Genomic DNA, 24,450 nt, shown 5'->3' with positions numbered 1-24,450 from the left:
GTTGCAGAGACAGCATTTGACAAATTCAACTCATTCATGATAAAACTCTTAAAAAATTACATATAGAAGAAACTCACCTCAACATAATAAGCATAATAAAGGCTATATACGATAAGCCCATGGCTAACATGATACACAATAATAAAAGATTGAAAGCTTTTCCTCTAAGATCAGGAGCAAGACAAGAGTGTCCACTCCCATTCAACATAGTATTGAGAGTCCATGTCAGAGCATTCAGGCAAGAAAAATAAATAAAAAGCCTCAAAATTGGAAAGTATGAGGTAAAATTATTTCTATTTGCAGATGGCATGATTTTATATATAGAAAATCCTAAAGACTCCACCAAAAACTTGTTACATCTAAACAACAAATTCACTAAAGTTGCAAGGTACATAATAAACATCCAAAAATCAGCAGCATTTCTGTACGCTAACAAATTATCTGAAAAAGGAATAAAGGAAATGATCCCATTTACACCAAAACAATTAAATACTTAGGAATAAACTTAACCAGAGAGGTAAAAGACCTCTACTCAGAAAACTACAAGACACTGGTGAAAAAAACTGAAGACAGAAATAAATGGAAAGGTATCCCATGTTCACAGAAAAAACTGAAGACAGAAATAAATGGAAAGGTATCCCATGTTCACAGATTGGAAGAATTAATATTGCTAAAATGCCAATACTACCAAAAGCCATCTATAGATTCAGGATGATCTCTATCAAGATTCTAATGATATTTTTTACAGAAGTAGAAAAAAAATCCAAAAATTTATATGGAACCACAAAAGAAAAGCCAAAGCAATCCTGAGAAAGAACAAGGAGGGAGGCATCACACTCCTGATTTCAAGCTATAGTAATCAAAACAGAATGGTACTGATATAAAAACAGACAAATAGATCAATGGACCAGAACTGAGAGCCCAGAAATAAACCCAAGCACACACAATTAACTGATATTTGACAGGGGAGCCAAGAATACTCAATGGAGAAAAGATAGTCTCTTCAATAAATGGTGCTGGGAAAATAGGATATTCATATGTAAAAGAACGAAACTAGACCCACTACCTTACATCACTCACAAAAATTAACTCAAAACAGAGTAAAGACTTAAATGTAAGACCTGACACCATGAAACTCCTAGAAGAAACTATAGGAAAAAAGATCCTTGATATGAGTCTTGGCAACAATATTGGATATGACACCTAAAGCACAAGCAACAGAATGAAAAATAAATGGGATTGCATCAAACTAAGAAGCTTCTGCACAACAAAAGAAACAATCAACAATGTGAAAAGACAACTTACAAAATGGGAAAATATATTTGTAAACCATATATGCAATAAAGGGTTAACATCCAAAATATATAAAGAACTTATACAACACAACAGCAAACAAACAAATAATTCAATTAAAAAATGGGCAGGGCTTCCCTGGTGGCACAGCGGTTGAGAGTCTGCCTGCCGATGCAGGGGACACGGGTTCGTGCCCCGGTCTGGGAAGATCCCACATGCCACGGAGTGGCTGGGCCCGTGAGCCATGGCCGCTGAGCCTGCGTGTCTGGAGCCTGTTGCTCCGCAACGGGAGAGGCCACAACAGTGAGAGGCTCGCGTACCGCAAAAAAAAAAAAAAAAAAAAAAAAAAAAGGGCAAACTATCTGAATGGGTATTTTTCCAAAGAAGATATACAAATGGCCAACAGGTACATGAAAATATGCTCAATGTCACTAGTCACTAGGAAAATGCAAATTAAAAACACAATGAGGGACTTCCCTGGTGGTCCAGTGGTTAAGAATCCGCCTGTCAATGCAGGGGACATGGGTTCGATCCCTTGTCCAGGAAGATCTCACATGCTGTGGGGCAACTAAGCCTGTTCACCACAACTACCGAAGCCCGTGCACTCTAGAGCCCGCGCACCACAACTACTGAGCCCATGGGCCACAACTACTGAAGCCCGCGCACCTAGAGCCCATGTTCCACAACAAGAAAAGCCACTGCAATGAGAAGCCCGCACACCGCAACAAATAGCCCCCGCTTGCCACAACTAGAGAAAGCCTGCGTGCTTTCTCTGCGGTCTTTCTTCAACGAAGACCTAGTGCAGCCAAAAAGAAAAAAACAACAACAGAAACACAATGAGATATCTTCTCATACCTGTTAGAATGACCATCATCAAAAAGACAAGAAATAAAAAATGTTGGAGAGGATGTACAGAAAAAGGAACTCTTGGGCTTCCCTGGTGGCACAGTGGTTGCGAGTCTGCCTGCAGGTGTGGGGGACACGGGTTCAAGCCCTGGTCTGGGAAGGTCCCACATGTTGCGGAGCAACTATGCCCATGAGCCACAACTACTGAGCCTGCGCGTCTGGAGCTTGTGCTCTGCAACAAGAGAGGCCGCGACAGTGAGAGGCCCACGCACTGAGATAAAGAGTGGCCCCCACTTGCCGCAACTAGAGAAAGCCCTCGCACAGAAACGAAGACCCAACACAGCCAAAAATAAATAAATAAAATTTAAAAAAAGAAAAAGAAAAAGGAACTCTTGTGCACTATTGGTGGGATTATAGACTGCTAAAGCCACTATGGAAAACAGTATGCAAGTTCCTCAAAAAATTAAAAATAGAACCACTATATGATCCAGCAATTCCACTTCTGGGAATATATCCAAAAGAAATGAAACACTAACTTGAAAAGATATCTGCGCCCCTATGTTCATAGCAGCATTATTTATAATAACCAAGATATGGAAATAACCTGTGTGTGAAATGATGGATGAATGGATAAAGAAGTTGTGAGATATCTAAATATGTATACATGCATATACAAATATTATTCAGCCATAAAAAAGGAGAAAATCCTGTCATTTACAACCACATGGATGGACCTTGAGGGCATTATGCTAAGTGAAATAAGTCAGACCTGTATGATCTCACTTATAAGTAGAAACTAAAAAATTAGAAAAGAAAGAAACCAAACTCCCAGAAAAAGAGATCAGATTTGTGGTTACCAGAGGTGAGGGTATGGAGAGGGGAAATTGGGAGAAGGTGGTCAAAAGGTACAAACTTCCAGTTATAAGATAAATAAGTACTAGGGATGTAATGTAAAACATGATGCCATAGTTAACATTACTGTGTTATACATATGAAAATTGTTAAGGGATTAAATCCTAAAAGTTCTCATAACAAAGAAGAAAAAAATTTTTTAATTGTATCTATATTTGATGATAGATGCTAACTAAACTTCCTGCAGGAATCATTTCACAATATAAGTACTTCAAACCATTATGTAACGCACCTTAAATTTATACAGTGGTGTATGACAATTTTATCTCAGTAAAACGTGGGGGGAGCCTAAGAAAAGTAAGGTCCAGGAGTTTAAGAGAGTTAGGAGAAGTCAGGGAGGGAAGATATGTATTATAATATTTGAAAATGCTGAAGTGAATGAGTGTCAAATGAGAGTGTCAAAGGGGAGAATGTAAATAGATTTAATATTTTAGATAGTCGCATTTAAAGAATGTCTACAATTGCTGGATTCATTCTGGTCTTACGGCATTTAATAACCATTTATGACAATTCCAAAATTTATGTCTCACCCCAATGAATTCCAGGTTCATATATAAAATTTCCTACTTACTTTCACTCAGATATCTAATATAGGCTTTTCAGTGATAACACTTCTAAAATTAAACTCCTGTCAATCTCAAATCAACTTCTACAGCCTTCTATATTTCAACAGATGTTAATTCCATTCTTAAAATTATTCAGGTCAAAATCTTGGCATCATCCTTCTTTCTCTTAATCCTTACATCCAGTCCATAAGCAGATGCTTACAACTCTGCCTTCAGAAAACTTAATAACCAAAATCTGATCTTTCTCACCACTTCCACTGACATCATCCGCACTATTATCAGTTCTCACCTGTACTATTTCAATAGCTCCCTGATCAATCTCCCTGATCTCCCCCACGTTTCCATATGGTCTGTTCTCCGTATAGGAGCCAAACAATTCTTTTAAAACCTGTGAGATCATTTCAGTCCTTGCTGAAAACTCTCCAATAGCTTCCCATCTCAAACAGAGAAAAAAACACCCCAAAGTCCTTAAATGGTCTAAGTGTCCCCTATAGTTTGCTCTCCCTCCAACTTCTCTGATTTAATTTCTTACCAGTTTTTCCTTCCTTATTTTATTCCAATCATATCAATTAAGCTGCTGTTCAATGAACACGCTGAGCACACTCCCATCTCAAGGCCTTTGAACCCTCTGCCTAGAACAGTTATCCCAGTAGCTTGTACCTGCACCTCCTTCAGGTCTCTGCTCAAATGCTGCCTTTTAGTGATGCCTTCTCTGATTCCCTTGGAACACAGCAACTATCTTCCCAATCCAAATACTCCCTATTTCCCTTACTCTGCTTTAGTTTTCTTCATAATATTTAACCCCACAAGTGAGTAGAGTTAACATCAGGCCTGTGCTGATCCAGGCCCACCTGGAAGAATGACCTTGGAGTCTGACTCCTCACAGCACTGTTTTCTTAGAAAATAAGAATTAAGGTAAATGTATAATGATGTATTTGACTAGTCTACTGGGTGGGACTACACCTGAATTAGAGGACCTGTGACTTGGTATATAGTCCTTCCTAGCTTTCAGGTGGGAAACCAAGCCTGCAGCTTTTGTGTGTCAAGGTGATTTACCTGCATCATGCCTTTTGTCCTAGCAGCTTTACATATCCCATGTAGACGAGGTAGCAAAAGAAAGCTTATTATTTGGGTTGCCGGTGGGCCTCTCAATAAGATAAAGACGCTGTACATGCTGTTATCTCCTATCCTGTATCTTTCTATAAAGTTAAGTAAATCTAAGACTAGAAATTGTGACAGTGAGTCTGACTGCCAATTCAAATCCATATCAACTGTTTTTTAGTGCATTACCTTACATATAATCATTGTCTATTTTCAGTTTATCCCACTAGAACATAAACCCTATGAGAATTTTGCATTCTTGTCCACTATTCTATCACCAGAGCCAGAAGTGGTACCTGATATAAAATATACTATATATAAATACATTTATTTTTATATGTTGAATAAATGAACTAATCAACGGATAAATGAAGAAAGAAGGTCCAATAAAAAGTAAGCCCCAGCGAGACAAGACAAAATCCAAAAACTCCAGAAGGGAGATGGGAATAGTCAACAATATCAAATGCTGCAAAGTGACCGAATATGATAATAAAAATAAAATACTCATAATGTTTGATAATTAGTAAGTCATTAGTAATATTGGAAAAAGCAAGTTTTGGTAGAGTAGTGAGAGAAGAAGCTAAATTGCTAAAAAATAATAATAATAATTAGTGAATGGTGCAGAAGTAACGGATATTTTTAAAGAATAAACTGAGTGCCTAAGAAAATCAGAGACAAACTAAACACAAATGGTGAAAGTTAACATGGTTTTATATATAGCAAACTTCAAATCACTTACCAATTTCTTGTTGTGATGAGAGAAGATTTAAATTTCCTGCAGAATAATGTTCATGAAACTGAAAAAAAATTTCCATTAAATATTACTCATGAAATCAGTAGAACAGTAGGTATAGCATTTATATTAGACTCTAAAGCCTAGTTTGTCTAATAAGCATAATTAGAGTAGACAAAATTGCAACATTCTTTATAGCGCATTATTGTAATTAAAAAGAGATCTATCTTCAAAACTATCATTGACTTATATTAAAATAAGGTTTATTGATTTGACTCTGGCAATAGATAAAATATTAATAGGCTATATATATATATATTATACCAAGGATACTTCCTACTTTGGAATATTAATATAACCTAAAATTCTAATTAACTTTGTTTTATTCTGAAGGCCTTTTACAAATCAGGTTGTTGTTACTGCTTTCCTGACTATAAAAATAATACAAAGTATTACAGCTTCATGTCAGTTCAAATAAAGTTTTGCTGCCAAAAGAGTCCATTTTCTCTGTAAAACAGGGTTTTCAAAAAATGGGATCATGAAACATAGTTTTCTGTACTCTTTTTTTTCCTCTTAACATTGCATTATGAGCATTTTTCCACATAACTATTCTTCCAAAACCTTATTTTATGGCATTTTATTATTCCTCTAATATGGACATACAATATAGTTTCAATCATGCTTTTGTTTAAAACATTTATGTTGTTTCTATTTTTTTCTAATATAAATCACACTTGAATATATACTATTATGCACAGATTTATACTTCTTTGACAATTAATAAGGAAAGCTGATTTTTCCAGAGATTTTATAAGGCACTTGAATTTCTTTTTCGGTGAATTATCTATTCACCAAATAGACTCTGTCCATAACTCTATTGAGGCAGTAATTTTCTTGCTGGTACATATAAGCTCTTTATACAATAAAGACCTTAACTGTTTGTGATATTATTGCAAATATTTTATAACACATTATCATTTTGCCTTTAAATTTTTTTAACATATAAAATTTTGTATGTAACCAAACCAAAACCCTCTTTATTTTCTTTTGGCTCTTCTTCCACTGTTTTCATGCTTAGAGAATACTTCCTTCTCTTAAGATCTGGTAAATATTCATGTATATTTCTTCTGAAATATTTTATGGTTAACATTTTAAAATGTAATACATCTATAATATCTATTGGTGTACAGTGTAAGACAAATGCCTAATTTATCCCCACTAATTTGTGGTCCTATCTATATTGCATTCTAAATTCTTTTGTTTCAAGACATTTCCCATGCCATTGATCAATCAATCAATCCTTGTACCTTTACCACACTATTTTGATTGCTCTAGGCTTATAGGATATTTTAATATGTAAAAGTGAAGTTCCCCCTTATCAGTCTTCTATTTCATACTATTCTCTTATTATTAAAATCAGTAGGAGCCATAATAATATCCTCTCTTTCATTCCTAATACAGGTAAATCTTATCTTTTTATTTGTCAATCTAGTAAGTTTATAAATTTTGTCAATTTTTTTCAACCAACCAACTCTGGCTTTGCTAATTTTCTCTATTGTTTGTTTTCTATTTCATTGACTTCTTATTCTTCGTAGTTTTTCATTCTACTTACTTTGGGTTTACTTTCTTCTTTTTTTAGCTTTTCAAGGTGGAACTTTAGGTCACCGATTACAGACCTTTCTTCTTTTCTATTAATTTAATTATTTAAATGGTTAATTAAATTATTTAAAGTTATTTTGCTCTCGTTTTGGCAGCAACCTACAGTTTCTGATATGCTGAATTTTCATAACCATTCATTTCAAAATCTTTTCTAATTTCTTCTTTGATCCATGGCCTAAATATTTAGGACTTTCCTAATATCTTATTGATTTCTAATTTAATTCCATTATGATCAGATAACATACTCTGTATAATTTCTATCCTTTTAAATTTATTAGGAACCATTTAATGGCCCAGAATATGGTCTATCTTGGTGAAAGTACCATCAGTGCTTGAAAAGAATAAATATGCTGCAGTTGTTAGATGTGGTATTCTATAAATGTCTGTTAGGTCAAGGGGGTCGATGGGGTTGTTCAGATTTTATTTGAGATCTTTCTTGATTGTGTTGCCTAATTCTATCAATTGCTGAGAAAGGAGTATTAAAAACCTCCAACTAAGTTTGTGTTTTTGTCTATTTCTCCCTTTAATCCTGTCAATTTTTGTTTCTACATACACATGTAGTTGAAAAGACCAACTACCTACCTGAAAATTTTTTCACACTGAGAATATATGAAGTTTGTTTAGAATTACAAAGCCAAATTAATTTTTAAACTGCCTTTAACTGCAATTTAAATCATTGCTATCCTGAGATTCTGTTTTATGAACTGATGTCAATTTGAGCCACCTGAGGTTGAAAACATAAAGATAATGGGGGAACGTTGTTATGCTATCAATACTCAGAATCTTTTAAAAACTGCCTCTGCAAGTGGTATTGGGAAAGTTGGAGAACTACATGTAAATCAACGAAGTTAGAACACACCTTCATGCCATACACAAAAATAAACTCAAAATGGCTTAAAGACTTAAATATAAAACAAAACACCATAAAACTCCTAGAAGAGAACATAGGCAAAACATTCTCTGACATAAATCATACCAATGTTTTCTTAGGTCAGTCTCCCAATGTAATAGAAATAAAAGCAAAAATAAACAAATAGAACCTAATCAAACTTACAAGCTTTTGCACAGCAAAAGAAACCTTAAACAAAACGAAAAGACAACCTACAGACTGGGAGAAAATATTTGCAAATGATGTGACCAACAGGGCTTAATTTCCAAAACATACAAACAGCTCATACAACTCAACAACAACAACAAAACAAACAAGCCAATCAAAAAATGGGCAGAAGAATTAAACAGACATTTCTCCAAAGAAGACATACAGATGGCCAATAGGCACACGAAAAGATGCTTAATATCGCTAATCATTAGAGAAATGCAAATCAAAAGTACAATGAGATACCACCTCACACCAGTCAGAGTGGCCATAATTTAAAAGTTGACAAATTACAAATGCTGGAGAGGCTGTGGAGAAAAGGGAACCCTCCTACACTGTTGGTGGGAATGTAAATTGGTGCAGCCACAATGGAAAACAGTATGGAGGTTCCTCAAAAAACTAAAAATAGAGTTGTCATACGATCCAGCAATCCCAGTCCTGGACATATATCCAGACAAAATTATAATTCTAAAAAATACATACACCCCTGTGTTCACAGCAGCACTACTTATAATAGCCAAGACGTGGAAACAACCTAAATGTCTATCGACAGATGAATGGATAAAGAAGATGCAGCATATATATATATACAATGGAATACTACTCAGTCATTAAAAAGAATGAAATGATGCCATGTTGCAGCAACATGGATGAACCTAGAAATTATCATACTAAGCGAAGTCAGTCAGAAAGAGAAATACAAATACCATATGATATCACTTACATGTGGAATCTAAAATATGACACAAGTCAACATACCTACAAAACAAAAACAGACTCACAGATATAGAGAACGGACTTGTGGTTGCCAAGGAGGCGGGAGGGGAGGGAAGGATTGGGAGTCTAGGATTAGCAAAGGCAGACTTTGTATATAGGATGGATAAACAACAAGTTCTGACTGTCCAGCACAGGGAACTATATTCAATATCCTGTGGCGAACCATAATGGAAAAGAATATGAAAAAGAATATGTATATATATATATACAAAAATATATATATAACTGACTCACTTTGCTGTACAGCAGAAATGAACACAACATTGTGAATCAAATATACATCAATAAAACATTTTTTAAATAAAATAAATTGCCTCTGTTTTGTACTGTGCTCCAAGGAAGTTTAGTATTAAAGAATTAAACTTTTTGAGGTTTCAGCATACAATTTTTTAAGAAATAAAACTTTAGCTTCTCATATTACCTGATGTGATGAGATTTCTGAATCAAATACAGAAGAATCAAATAAATTCAGTCCAGGAGATCTAGAAGTATAACTCATAAGAAAAGAAAATCCAGGGGATTCCTTTTGTGTTTGACATTCAGTAGCTGTATTTCTATTTCTGATACAGAGAAATAAATCATCAAAATGTTAAATACATATTATTAAATATTGCAGAATGGTAAGCACCATAGGCAATGGCATAGAGGTAAGAATTAGCATAGCAGGAAAAGGGAGGAAGTAGTTATTGAAGTGACAAACCTATGGAGAAAAAAACAAACCTATGGTTTTGGGTGGAGAATAATATTAACTAAAGTAGAATAATCAATTATGAAATGATAATAAAGAATTCCTACTAAGAATATACTGTCAGGCTCTATTCTATGTATTTTCATTATCATTAATTTACTTATTCCTCACAATAACCCTATGAGATATCTACCATTATTATCATCTCCATTTCAGAGAAGAGGATTTTGAAGCATAGGAAGATTAAATGATTTGCTCAAAAGAATGTAAGTGCCAGAGTTGGGATTTGAATGTAGCAACAAAGATTCAAAGTCTAAGCTCTTAAGCCTGATGCTATACTGTCCCCAAGATCTTGAAAGCAGTCACAAAATTTTAGTCTTAATGAGAAGCCAGCCATGACAGATTGCTTCATAAGGGAGTTAAGTTATAAAATGATTTGGGAAAAATAATTAGACAAGACAGTACATAACACGTGGTTAAAACATGAATTCTGGAGGCAGAACTGCCTGGGTTTAAATCTCAACTCTGCCACCAATGAGTTGTATCACCTGTGATTCTATTTCCTCATCTATAAAATAAGGATAATAATGTACTTGCATCTCATAAAGCCGTTGTGAATATGAAAGGAGCAATATTTATTAAATGCTTACACATAGTGTTATTAAGTGCGTGTTAAATAATAGAAGTCTGAAGATACTTCTATAACTCTCTCCATGACCATTAATGAGTCACTTTACAGATTGGTTTTCTCATCCATAAAGAGAGGTTTTAGTATACGATTGCCACATACTTTTACAGTTCTCAGATTTGATGATGAGTTCCACTTTGAACATGCTGTGTCTGAGTCAACAGCATGACATTCATATATAAAATTCTTAGTAGCAATTTAAAAAACAGAGTAGAACACAGGTGAGAGATTCCTGATGAAGTAAAATCTGTTTGACATACATTTTAGAAGAATCTCAGGGTTCAGATTTAAGAAAAGATTGAACTAAACAGAGAGCTTGAATGCAGCACTATTTTCTTGGCTGTAAACTACAAATCTGTATTTTCCAAAGTTAAATAATGATGTTACAGATATTTATGCCTACTAAGGTTACTTAAAAGAATGGTAACTCTTGTTTTAGACACTATAACATTAAGGAAAAATGACTGCTGGAACATTATTCAATGATGTACACAACCTACCAAATGTGATAGTAACTTTTTAGCTCGACGTTTAAAATTTTTCCATACATTTTTTATTCTTCTGAAAATCTTAAATCTTATACTATTGAACTTGATAAGTACTCATGATCTAGTCCACCTTCAGCTAAATGTTTCAGGGAAAATGGGGAAGAGGATCTATGAAACGAGATGGCAGAATGTTTATAACTGTTCCAACAGAGTGATAGGTACATGAGAGTTCATTATACTTACTCTCTCTCTCTCCTTTGTATATTTGAAATATTCCATAATAAAAACTTTTAAAAGTTACAGGTATTAGGCATTTTACTATTCCTATCAATTACTTACATAACTCAATATGTAGATTCTTTCATTATAATTACTAATTAAAATCTTACATTTCAAATGAGGGGGTTTTAGGTAATTTCTCCACAGAGTCAGGTGTTCTTACAGCTTCAGGAGTCCTTAAAAATAAAGGAATTTCAGGAGTTCGTGGAAAAATCTCAGCCCTTTCTTCTACTTCATCACTATTACTTTCTATTGGCTTTCCCAAATGTTCGGCATATGTAACCTGCAAATTCAAAGTAACAGAAAACTATAAAAATGAATGTTATTGCATTAATAAACTCATATATGTAAAAATATGAGGTTAAAAACATCCTATTAACATACGATGTTATCATTTCATAGACAAAATAAGTAAAATAATAATAATTGGTGAAAGTGATATCAAAATATATCTGTTCAAAAAACAGGAAAATAATTATTTTTGATTTTCCAATTTTTCTTTTCTTCCCAGCTCTATCTCACCTATCCCTACCTGAAAAAGTAACTCATAACCAGGACATACTCAGATTGATGAAGAAAAATGGTTAGGAATGATTTTTCTTTTAAAATTTCCACATCATGCTCTGGGTCAAGATTTGTATACGATATCCCCTTGAAAGAAAAGAGCAATCTTGCTCTCACTTCTTATGTTCTTTGCACTTTTTGCCCTAATAAATTCATTATACTACTTTCCCTGCAAAGATTGAGAACTTGAATACTAATTTTCCTTTATATCATTTTGTAGGCTTAGGAATATGATTTCTCAAATGTTTTGTTAACAAATCCCATTACGGAAACAGTTTGGGTCCCTCCAGCAAAAAAATGAAAATGTGCTTTTTACCTGTATTTCTTTACAGCAGAATACTACTCTTGTTTCTCCTGTCTTATCCCTTAGTAGCTACAGTACATTGCCTACACCTATCATCACTAAAGCTTTCCACTATTAAAAAATATTTTGAAGATACTTTTGTGGCAGCCTGGGCAAATAATTCAATCTTACCAAACAAAATTGTTTTCTTCAGTTATGATTTAGTTGTTGTGGTATCAATTATATATAGTCAATTATTAATGACAATTTTTTGTGTAAATTTTCATGTAAACTTTTTGTGGCTTCATTTTTAAATCTATAACTCCTCCAAGGGATAGAATCTGTAACATCACAGCAACTTGATTACCAAACTAATAAGATCTAGACCTCACATAAATAATCTTCATTATATCAAACTGAAATTAAAATGGAAACAGAATACTTTAAATTGTAATATTTTGCTTAGAAATTAGAAACCAAACATTTGACTTACTTGTGAAGTACATTTTGATTCTCTCAATTGTTTTACCGTCTCTTTATCTCCACACTCAGCATCTGTTTGTTATATGAGAACAAAATATATTTTCTGTTTGTAATTTAATTGTAAATAAAACATATTAGCCAAACCATATGAAATTGCCAATATTTAACTATTCTGGGTCTATAAAAATGGAAATTTTAGGGCTTCCCTGGTAGCGCAGTGGTTGAGACTCTGCCTGCCAATGCAGGGGACACGGGTTCGAGCCCTGGTCTGGGAAGGTCCCACATGCCGCAGAGCAACTAGGCCCGTGAGCCACAACTACTGAGCCTGCGCATCTGGAGCTTGTGCTCCGCAACAAGAGAGGCCGCGACAGTGAGAGGCCCGTGCACCGCGATGAAGAGTGGCCCCCGCTCACCACAACTAGAGAAAGCCCTCGCACAGAAACGAAGACCCAACACAGCCAAAAATAAAATAAATAAATAAAATTTTTTTTAAAAATGGAGATTTTAGATAGTTCAACCCAATACATAAAGAGAATAAAACCTATATGAACAGTTTAACGAACGAAATTATAAAGAGAACACCCCATGTAACCACCACCTAGGTAAAGAAATAGAACATTATGAGTTCTCCATAAGGCCCCATATTCCACATATCTTCCTCCTCATCGGTAAACACTAACCTGACTTCTGTAATAATCAATACTCTGATTTGCTTTATACAGTTTTATCACCTAAGCAATATAGTTTTTTTTCCTGTTTTAAAATGTTATATGATGAAATAATAATACATTTGTCGTGCTTTTTTGTTTAGTATACACTTATGAGATTCGTTATGTATTGTTGCATATAGACATAGTTTGCTTCCTTTTACGGATGTATTCCATTGTACAAACACAATATATCTATCTATCCATTCTATTGCAAATGGACATTTGGGGTGTTTCTGCTTTGAGGCTATTACAAACAATGTTGTTAACATTCTTCTATATATATACTTGTATATATGTACTTGTATTTCTCTAGGTATATACCTAGGAGTGGAATTACAAAATATAGGGTAGTGTATCTTTCATTTTACCAGATGTTAAACTATTTCCAAACTTTAGTTTTGAAACTATTCACCAATTTTTGTTGTGGCAGCTAGCCATCCTGAGCTATCCTAGGAAATCATTCGATTTCACCAGACAAAATTACTAGCTCCAATTATAATTTAGTTATATGACAATATATTTCATTTATAAATGACAGTCCCTACCAATAGTTATGAGAGTTCTAACTGTCCTACATTCTCATCAACATCTACTATTGTCAGACTTTCCGGATTTTGCTCATCTGATGGGTGTATAATATCTCACTGTGGGTTTATTTTTCAGTTTCCTGATTTGTTGAACATCTTTTCATGTTTATCTGCCACAAAAGTTTCTCTATTTGAAGTGCCTATTCATTTATTTTGCACATATTTCTTACTGGGTTGTCCATATTTTTATTCTTGGTTTGTAGAAGTTTTTTATACATTTTTGGAAACTAGTCCTTTGACAGTTTTATGTATTGGAAATATATTCTCTTGCCTCCCATTCTTTTCATAGTGTCTTTTGATGAACAGAAATTCTTAATTTTAATATAGCCAAATTTATCAATTTTTCTTTTATGATTTGGCTTTTTAATTCTTTTTAAGAAATTCTTTCCTCTCTTGAATAAATGTTTCCCTATTTGGTCATCTGAATGTTTTATAGTTTTGTCTCTTGAGTTCAGTCACAGTACTATTTTCACAACATATTAACTTCTTCAAAAGATAGGGTTGGAGATTGTTGAAGAGTCTTTTCTTCTTGGAAGATAATTATATGCCTTCTTGGGTGTGAAGCCTCACCATACATGCTCAATGGCAACTAGGACTATGCCAGATACATGCATTTCCCCATATATCTGTATTAGGGGGTATATTGTTCCTAGAGATTATCTGTTCCTCCCTTGTCTAACACTCTGTCAGCTTAGCATATATAGAGGATTATAAACAGGTGAAATATATCACCTGGGCAGATAAGATATAATTCTTTTCTCCAGAAGAAAGCAGGAAGACTATCCATCTGCATTAAATAAGCATATTGTCTTGGTTGAATCCTATATTGAGAGTGAGAGGAATAGACTCATAGTATATTATATGACCATTCTGAATGTGCATATATTTGCAGAAAACTACACTGTCAGAATAAGCCATTTTTTAAATTTCAAAATAAGTCAGTAATCCACATGCTATAGACAAGAAGAGGCAAAAACTTTTATATAGCCTAATGAATAGAATAATTACTATGCGTTATTGGGTTACCAAAAAATATATATATACATATCTATGTGTCTCTATGATATATTATATATTTTATATATACATATACATACATGTATACATATACATATACATATATACATAGAGACAGAGAATGAGTCTCTGTCTCTCAAGGGTGCATCAAAGTTCCAATAGCTAGTTGATTCTAGGATAAAAAACTCATACATATATATTCTGTGACCTTTCTATGATTTTATTCAAAGAAAATAATCCAAGATAATAAAATATTTATATAAAAGAATATAGTAGCGTTATTTATAACAGCAAAAAACCTGGAAATAACAAAATATTCACTGTGAGAGAATGGCTAAATAAATTACAGCATACTGACACAAAGACCTATTATAAGTCATCACAAATAAAATCTATTTAATGGCATGGAAAAATATCCTTAACAGTACATCAAGTGGAAAGAAAAGGATACACAATAATATACATAGTATGCTTCAAATTTGGAGGAATAAACTAAAAGAACAAAACACAGATATGCATAGAAAAAAATATAAGAATATACAACAGTATTATGTAGTGTCAGTTATATCTGGGTGGTCATATTTTTGTTTCTTTTATATTTTTCTCCATTTTCCAAATTTTCTACAATAAAATGTATTTGTTTTATATTTAAGAAAAATGTATTTAAAAACCATGCATGGTCAGTTAACCAGAGATGCAACCAATACAAATAATTTATTTGACTAGTATAAAAACCTGATATAACTTGTTACTCCCATTTCTTAGGAAAAATATAAACAGCAAATACCTGTATCTCCCTTTTCCAACCATTGATTGCAATCTGATTGTTTCGGTGGAGTTAATCTAAAATACAATAAACAAAATTTTTATATTATTTACTGAGCGATAAATTATTTCAGAAATTAAAGCATTTTCTTATTTTTAAAGGTTACCTGAACTGCATAAAATTTTGTGAACTTTTAGAAGCCGTAACATGTGAACACTTTGAATGGTTATTCACAGCAGAGTCATTCAATACCTGAACAAAAGAAATTAAGCATTAGAATTGACTACACAAAACAACAGAATGTTTTGCTTGCCATGGATACTCAGGGCTCTCCAAGAACACTGTCATCTTCCTCATCCTCACTGTTATTATCAACATCAACAACAACTACAAACAAAACATTAAATTAAATGAAACAACTACATACAAAACATTAAGTCAAACACTGGGAAACAAAAAAGGTTTAACTCTCAAGGAATTTGATGTTTTTGACAAGTATAATAATTATGCCTGATAGTATTTCTTCATTTAAGGTAAACTTTAAAATTTTTCTTCCTTATTCATGATTAATCAAGTGAATCTTACCATTTTCTCAACTAATAACCTGATGTCTGTGTCTCTCCATCCCCTATAATCTCACAAATTGACTATAGGAAAGGAAAGCAGTAGGTTAAAAGATTAAAGCCTGAAACTTTCTTTTTAAAATATGTATGACAAAGCTAATATTTCATTTTTAACTTTATTTAATACTAACATTATTTATTTATTTTAACATCTTTATTGCAGTATAATTGCTTTACAATGGTGTGTTAGTTTCTGCTTTATAACAAAGTGAATCAGTTATACATATACATATGTTCCCATATCTCTTCCCTCTTGCGTCTCCCTCCCTCCCACCCTTCCTATCCCACCCCTCTAGGTAGTCACAAAGCACTAATACTAATATTTAAATCGCTACTTTACTAATGTTTGTATTGTCTGTTTCAAGTCTTTCATTCTCCCTGAGTCACTCATTTTGAAGAGTCACTGATTTTTCTTATTTGACCTGAAATTAAAATACCTTTAATAGGAAAGTTTATCCATTTATATTTGTTATAACAGCCACTGGTCTTAATTTTGTCATCTTATGTGCCTTTAGATCATAAGAAAAAGACCTTGTCCCTCAAAGAACACTTGGCCCTTAAAGAACAAGTGTTGTTACAGTTTTGATGTATGTTTTTTTGTTTGGTTTTTTTTTTTTTTGCTGTACGCGGGCCTCTTGTGGCCTCTTCCGTTGTGGAGCACAGGCTCCGGACACGCAGGCTCAGTGGCCGTGGCTCTCGGGCCCAGCCGCTCCGCGACATGTGGGATCTTCCCGGACCGGGGCACAAACCCATGTCCCTTGCATCGGCAGGCGGACTCTCAACCACTGCGTCACCAGGGAAGCCCTTGATGTATGTTTTAAACAATATACATGTTTGTATATTCCTCCTGGTACAAGTATTTGTACAAGTATTTCAAGTAATTGTTTAGAGTAGGTGCCAAGAAGTGAAATTGCTGAGTATGTGCATTTTTATTTTTAATGAGTACTGTGAACCAGTCCTCTAAAGCAGTTGTCCCAAATTATACTCCCACTGGTGTTGACTTCACTAGACATTATCAAATGTTTTAATGTGTGCAAATCTGACAGGTAAAACCAGGTATCTCATTGGTTTAATTTGCATTTCCCTGTTCTCCTGAGGTCAGGCATCTTGTTATGTTTAGTGACCCTTAGTCTTTCCTTTTATGTAAGCTGACTTATCCTCTGACCATTTTTATAGTTTTTTAAATTAATTTTTAAGAATTATTATGTATTTCTTTGTATATTATACATTACAGATACCAATCCCCTAAGTGACAATTCTGTCGCTCTTTTAACTGTTAGTGTCTTTCACCATACAAAAGCTTTTTTATTTTGATATACTCCATTGATCAATTTGTCTTTTATTGTACCACACTGTTATAATAACTGCATTTTGATAATGTTTAAAAATGTTTAGGAATGATGAAAATGTTCTGAAATTACAGTGATGATGGTTACACTATCTTGTGAATATACTAAAAACCACTGAATCGTACACTTTAAAACAATCAATTTTATATGTGAATTATATCTCAGTAATGAAAGTTTAAAAATAAACATTTTAGGACTTCCCTGGTGGCGCAGTGGTTAAGAATCTGCCTGCCAATGCAGGGGACACGGGTTCAAGCCCTGGTCCGGGAAGATCCCACATGCCGCGGAGCAACTAAGCCCGTGTGCCACAACTACTGAGCTTGTGCTCTAGAGCCCGCGAGCCACAACTACTGAGCCCACGTGCCACAACTACTGAAGCCTGCGCGCCTAGAGCCCGTGCTCCACAACAAGAGAAGCCACTGCAACGAGAAGCCTGCGCACCGCAACGAAGAGTAGCCCCCGCTCGCCCCAACTAGAGAAAGCCCTCGCGCAGCAACGAAGACCCAATGCAGCCAAAAATAAATAAGTTATTTAAAAATTAATTAATTAAAAAATAAAAAAAAACATTTTAATATCTGGTAGTAAGAGTCTCCCTAACATTCTTTTAAAAATCTTTATTTAAAATCATTTATTAATCTATTAATATAGGAAATCATATTGTTAGATTTTTCTTAATGCTAAACAATCATTGTATTCTTTGGGAAAACCAAGGTTAGTCACAATATATTACTCTTTCAATGTTACATTGCAAAATTTGGTTTGCTAGTAACTTATTTAGGATTTTTACATCTATGTTCATTCTTGAGACTTACATACCATAATTTTTCTTTTCTTTCACTATCCTTGTCCTTGCTATCTAATGGATTATTCATTTATAATTTGTTGGATAGTTTCCGACTCTTTTTATACTCTGGAATTGTTTGTATAAAAAGATTATTTAATCCAATGGTTCTCAACTGGGGGCAATTTTGCCTCTTAGGAGACATTTGACAATGTCTGGAGATATTTTTGATTGTCATAATTTGGGGATGAGGTGCTACTGGACTCTAGTGGGTCACAAGACGACCCCACAACAAAGAATTATCTGACCCAAAATGTCAACAGTGCCACTATTGAGAAACTCTGATCTAATCCTTAACAGTTTGGTAGAATTCAGCTGAAAAATTGAGTCTGGCATGTTCTGAAGGGCATGTGTGGTGGAGGGAAAAGGGAGGGAAATAAGGGAGAAAAGAGGGAAATAGGTATTTATATACACTTCCATTTCACTTACATCAGCTTCTTCTAAGTTATTGATCTATTCATGTTTTTCTTTTTCAGTCTATTTAGCAATTTATATTGTGCTAAAAACCTGTCCATCTTACCTAAATTTTCAAATTTATGGGTATTTGGTTTTATAGTATCCTTTTAGGACTTAGAAAAGATGTCTTACATAAGTGTAGAGATATGCACCTTTCCCCCTTTTTATTATTTTCTTTTGTGGAGGGGGTATTCTCTTTTTTCTCTACACTTGCTGAAACTTATTAGCTTTTGGCTATATTAATTAACCCAACTTTCAAATTTCATTAATTTCTACTTTCTTTGCATTTATTATTTTATTTCTGTATTTTGAGTTAAGCTTTTCATACTTTGAGTGCAACTTTTCATACTTAAAGTTCAGCTAATTTTAATCTTTCTTATTTTCTAGTATATTTGTTTTCAAATATAAATGTCTCTCTGAGGACCAATTTGGCTACTTTTCACAGGTTTGGGTTTATAGTATTCTTTTAAGTAGTTTTTAAATTCTATTTTGATTTCTTCTATAACCCAAAAGTAATTTCAAAGTATGTGAATTTCTTTTTTCTCAGCCAAATAGTTTTTTGAGGAGAGGGCTATGTTTTCGTTTAACTTGTATTTTTTTATGCTGTGGTTAGTGAAGAGAGCAGCTTTTTAGAATTGGTTGAGATATCCTTTTTGTTCTAGTAAATAGTCAACTTTGGTGAATACTGCAAACAAAATTTAACTGAATTTTGTGTTTGTTGGGTAAAAAGTTTGCTAATTGTGCTACTCAGATCCTCTACATCCTTACTTATTTTTCATCTATTTGATTTGTTCTTATGACAGAAACTGCCAGTTTTCTATCCTATCCAATATCTACATTTCCTTTGTGTTGTGATTTTAAAAGCAAACAAACAAAAAACCCATCATATTTCTCAACCTTTCTGCAGATAGAGGTAGCCATGTTACAAAGTTCTGGCCAATGAAACATTAACATAAATTGTTTAAGAAGCTTCCATAAAAGATCCCTAAAATGAGGCTGACTCAACTAGCCTTTCTCCCCTTCTTCTTTCCTGCCTAGAAGGAAGATATGATGACAAGTTGTAATGGTTAGCTTCTGACCATGAAATAACTTTGAGGTGAAAGCTTAGCATTAAGGATAGCAGGGAAAGAAAACACCAATGAAGCTTGAGAATTGATGACATTGTGGAGATGGTGCCACAATTTCCCTCTTCAATACAATTCCTTTAGAAATGTCTTACCATTTTTGGTCTACTGGGTACAGAGATTGGTATTTTCAAGTATCTTTTATTTTTAGAAGTAAGGGAGAAGGCTACAGTATGTGCTCAGGCTGCCATATTGAAACTCTTTTAAGTCTTTTAGATCCTGAGATTGAACTAATGGCTACTTTAATATATTTATAACACACACACACACGTCCTAAATGCAATACATTCACTATCTCATTTAATGCAAGCACTTAATTTGTACTATTAAAAAAGAAATACCTACCTGAGTATCACTTTCTTTTTGTCTGAAGTCAATACTGGCAAGTTTTGACTGCTTCACAGAACTTTCTTCTTTTTTATCTAGGTTATTAAATGGTACTACTTCAAATCAATTCCAGAAATAGAATCAAATAGCATGCCCAATATTTAACCTAATCTTGTAATTTTAAAAAATCAAGTTACATTAATATTTAATTTAAATTAAAATAAAGAATTATGAATCACTACATATTCTTAATTCCTCAATATATATAACAGCTATTACAATAACCATGAACGTAAAATGAAAAACAGCTGACAAAAATAAATAAATTAAATTTAAAAAACCAGCTGACAGGGCTTCCCTGGTGGCGCAGTGGTTGAGAGTCCGCCTGCCGATGCAGGGGACGCGGGTTCGTGCCCCGGGCCGGGAAGATCCCACATGCCGCGGAGCGGCTAGGCCTGTGAGCCATGGCCGCTGAGCCTGCGCATCTGGAGCCTGTGCTCCACAACGGGAGAGGCCACAACAGTGAGAGGCCCCACGTACCGCAAAAAAAAAAAAAAAAAAAAAACAGCTGACAGGGCTTCCCTGGTGGTGCAGTGGTTGACAGTCCGCCTGCCGATGCAGGGGACACGGGTTCGTGCCCTGGTCCGGGAGGATCCCAAATGCCGCGGAGCAGCTGGGCCCGTGAGCCATGGCCGCTGAGACTGCACGTCCGGAGCCTGTGCTCCTCAACGGGAGAGGCCACAACAGTGAGAGGCCCGCGTACCGTGCAAAAAAAAAAAAAAAAAGGGAAATAAAATAAAAAAACAGCTGACAAAACTACATCTTTATAATGGGACTACATCTTTATAATGGGGAACCAAAGAACAAAGAGTGGTGATATTAATGACTGGGGGACTAAAACAGCCAATACAGTTAACCTAACACAATGTAGTTAATCTATCCATTGAATGAAACATTCAAATATCTCAGTGACTAAGTCATAAATATCATTATCACAAGTCTGCCACTCACTTTAATCATACATACTGATAATACAACCTCTCAAATGAAAAATATATAATTATTCATCCTCCCCTGACAGCTGGAAACCAGGCTGAAACACTTTTTAAAAAAATATCGAAAAAAAAAAAGAAAAAAAAAAATATAGTATGAGTGATTTCTTTCTCAAAGAGAAAAATGTTATGTATAGAAGGCACATCTTGTTTGCTCTCAGAAAAAATCAAAGTGGCACTTTACTGAGTCTATAGGTCTCCAGTATTGTTTGCTCTTGCTTACACCAAATGATAACTAAAGTTGCTCCTTTCTATTTCTTCTTTTAAGTGTTTTCAAAGAAAACTAAGTTTTTGAATAATAAACAGATACTGTACCTTTAACTCTTGGTTCTGAAGCATGCATCTTTATTGGTTTGACTAATTTCTGAGATTCATATGGAAGAAATAATTGACTGCTTTGAGGGGTTTTATTCAACACAAGTACATGCTGTTCATCTTTTTCAAAAATTCTAAAGAGTGAATTATAAATATTAGCTAAGTGAAAAATTAATATATTTTAAAGCTAGAAGAGATACTTAGATATTATATAGTTAAAACTCCTCAATTTGCAGATAATGAAAAGAAGTTCCAGAGAATTTAACAAACCTGCCCAATATTATTAAATTACTTACTAGTGTCACAACTAAAATACACGTTTCCTGATTAAGTCCAGTGCTCTTCTCAATGTACCACACCCTCATTTTTAAAACATAATCATTTTAAAAGACTTTCTAAACCTGTGAAAAACATTTTAAACCAAAACTGTATTTGCAAATAGCATGCTTTAGATTTTGAAGTACTACTTCAAACTTTAAAAAGATTTATTCAGAAAAAAATCAACTAGCATGAACACAGACATCATTAAAGCAATATTACAATCATAAATGGATCTCTTAAATATTTTACTGGAAGAATAATTCCATTGAATTTTTCCTAAATTAGAGAAATAATTTATATTATTGATAGTTAAATAATAATGTAAATACTGGTATTATTTGATAATAACTATGAAAATATAAGTAAAAATAACTAAAGTTATGTAAGTTTCTCTCAACAGAGAATTTTTATATTAAAAAGTTATCAATAAAGTGAAATTCTGTACATTTCTGTATTTTTCTAATCAATTTCATTATAAAATTAAAGACACATTACCATGGATGTGAGACGTGGGAGTGGGGAAATCAATAAAAATAACAGATCTAAGGAAATAAGATAAGGGAAATTAACTTGGGAGAAGAGTGTGTTGAAAAATCAAATTAAGAGCAATATAGCCTGAGAAGAGGAATTTAAGATTTTAAAAGGGTATAGGCAGAAAGAGAAAAAGTAGAAAGTTTATCAAAAACAGCAACAGTAATACATCTATTTTTCTGTCACACAATAACAGACAAAATCAATCTTTTCTTTTTAAGTGCCTCCACCACTGATGTCTATTTTATCACCATTAGGATGAAAGACAAGGAAACATATGATGCCACAGATTCAGTAACATTTTGATTCATCTTCACTCTCTGTGGCAAAGGAGAACTGGTCAAGCTGGTGACAGGATGATAAAAAGGCAAATACATTGCTGTTCCCATCATTTTTCCTCTTGTTTTACTCCTTTTGGTGACCCATAATGGAAAACTGGATGAAATGTACAACTGACAGGTTACAGAACAGCAAATGGGCTGCTGCTACCCTATTTCTCTCTACACATTATCCTTTACCTTACTAAATAATAAGCAATTTTGAATATTAGTCCATAATATTTAAAGGTATAAATTAATATTTTTTGTAAGGAATGAACAGAAAACAGCCTGCACAATAAATGTTTATAGATACTATGTAAATATTAGTGGCTTGGGCTAGAATATGTAATCAAATTTTAAATGCAGAATAACTGTTCATATAAAATCCCATTTTAAAGTTTACTTATACCTTTCTTTCGATTCCTTTCTCTTTTCTATATTTTTATTTTTTTCTTCCCGAGTTTCTGAAAGATTCTTCATTTCATAAAGTCTTGTAATCTGCTAAAAGTAAAAATGATAAAGCAAAACAAAATAATTACCTGCAAAGCATTAAGGATAAACATATGGTTTATCCTAACTAATGAATATGATTTTTTCTACATAATCACAAGACATATTTTTGGTAGTATTAGCAATCTTTTAGTGAAAAGAGTCAAAATTAACAATAAATCATACTCCTTTTTTCTTACAACTCCATTAGCAAACCTATTAGATTTCAATGAACTTTCATCTTCTTTTTTAAAAAGGACAGTCAGAAGCAAAGTAGACATTGATTACCTACATAGAGATGTAGTTACCATATATTTTAAAGAAAGTAGCATCCACTTTCTTCTCATTACTAAAATGATATTAATACTACTTGGAACCTCATGCCTATGAATGATGAATATACCATCTTTACACAGTTTTCAGAAAATTTAGAAAATCAGCTATTCAACTTTTTTTCAAGATTTGGAAGTGACTTTGATGGGTTCTCATATCCATCAATGAAAGCCACATTTCAATACAATACTAAAAATGTATTCATGAAGATATCATGCACCATCAATCTTAAAGGCTAAACTAGCTTTATAAAGATTATAGTCATAAATTTTCTAGATTAAGTCTTTTAAATTATTTACTGCCTTGTTCTCTTTTTTGACAACACTGTTGTAAGCTCTGCTAATGCCTTTAAATACCTATTATTAAGCTCCATCTTGTTCCTTCCTATCTTCTTTCCTTAGCACCCAAAGAAAGTTAAACTATTTCCCAAAACTCAGAGCTGAATACACTCAATACCTAAAACACATTTTGGCTTCAATGGTAATCTGAGGCAAATAAATTATTATAAGCTTTTCTCCATATCGAGGCTCTTTAGAAACAGCTCTTCTTAGACATTCATCTAACACACCATTACACTTATACATTAACACATATATTAGAAACATATAACAAAATTAATACCTGGTTTAAATAATTAATTTCTATTTCCACATCATCTACTTCTTTCTTCAATTCATATGATCTTCTGGAAAATTTGTTGGCATGTTTAAGAGTATCTTGTGTCTTACATCTCAAATTAACCCTTTTATGTTAAGGAACTATGTTATACAAGTAACTTTCACACTTACATACACTATATAAAAATAATTAGTATTATGTAACATTATTTGTAT

At 33.5% G+C, this 24,450-nt stretch overlaps 1 protein-coding gene across 1 annotated transcript in view; it reads right to left on the bottom strand.

Moving 5' to 3' along the window:
- Positions 1–24,450, bottom strand: part of LOC309971775 (protein SIX6OS1) — a gene marked incomplete at both ends in the record, with an annotated part of 52,898 nt that overhangs the window by 3,398 nt on the left and 25,050 nt on the right. The window contains 10 exons of the mRNA XM_082855160.1: positions 5,458–5,515; positions 9,405–9,543; positions 11,237–11,409; positions 12,467–12,528; positions 15,558–15,613; positions 15,703–15,788; positions 20,275–20,351; positions 21,624–21,757; positions 23,205–23,296; positions 24,239–24,359. Coding sequence (XP_082711286.1) covers positions 5,458–5,515; positions 9,405–9,543; positions 11,237–11,409; positions 12,467–12,528; positions 15,558–15,613; positions 15,703–15,788; positions 20,275–20,351; positions 21,624–21,757; positions 23,205–23,296; positions 24,239–24,359 — 998 coding nt within the window. The remainder of the gene's footprint in view (positions 1–5,457; positions 5,516–9,404; positions 9,544–11,236; positions 11,410–12,466; positions 12,529–15,557; positions 15,614–15,702; positions 15,789–20,274; positions 20,352–21,623; positions 21,758–23,204; positions 23,297–24,238; positions 24,360–24,450) is intronic.

This window comes from Leucopleurus acutus, assembly GCF_964270905.1.
Source record: "Leucopleurus acutus genome assembly, chromosome: 1".
NCBI classification, from domain to species: Eukaryota; Metazoa; Chordata; class Mammalia; order Artiodactyla; family Delphinidae; genus Leucopleurus; species Leucopleurus acutus.
The sequence above is the reverse complement of the archived record's forward strand: the minus strand, read 5'-3'. Positions and strand labels throughout refer to the sequence as shown.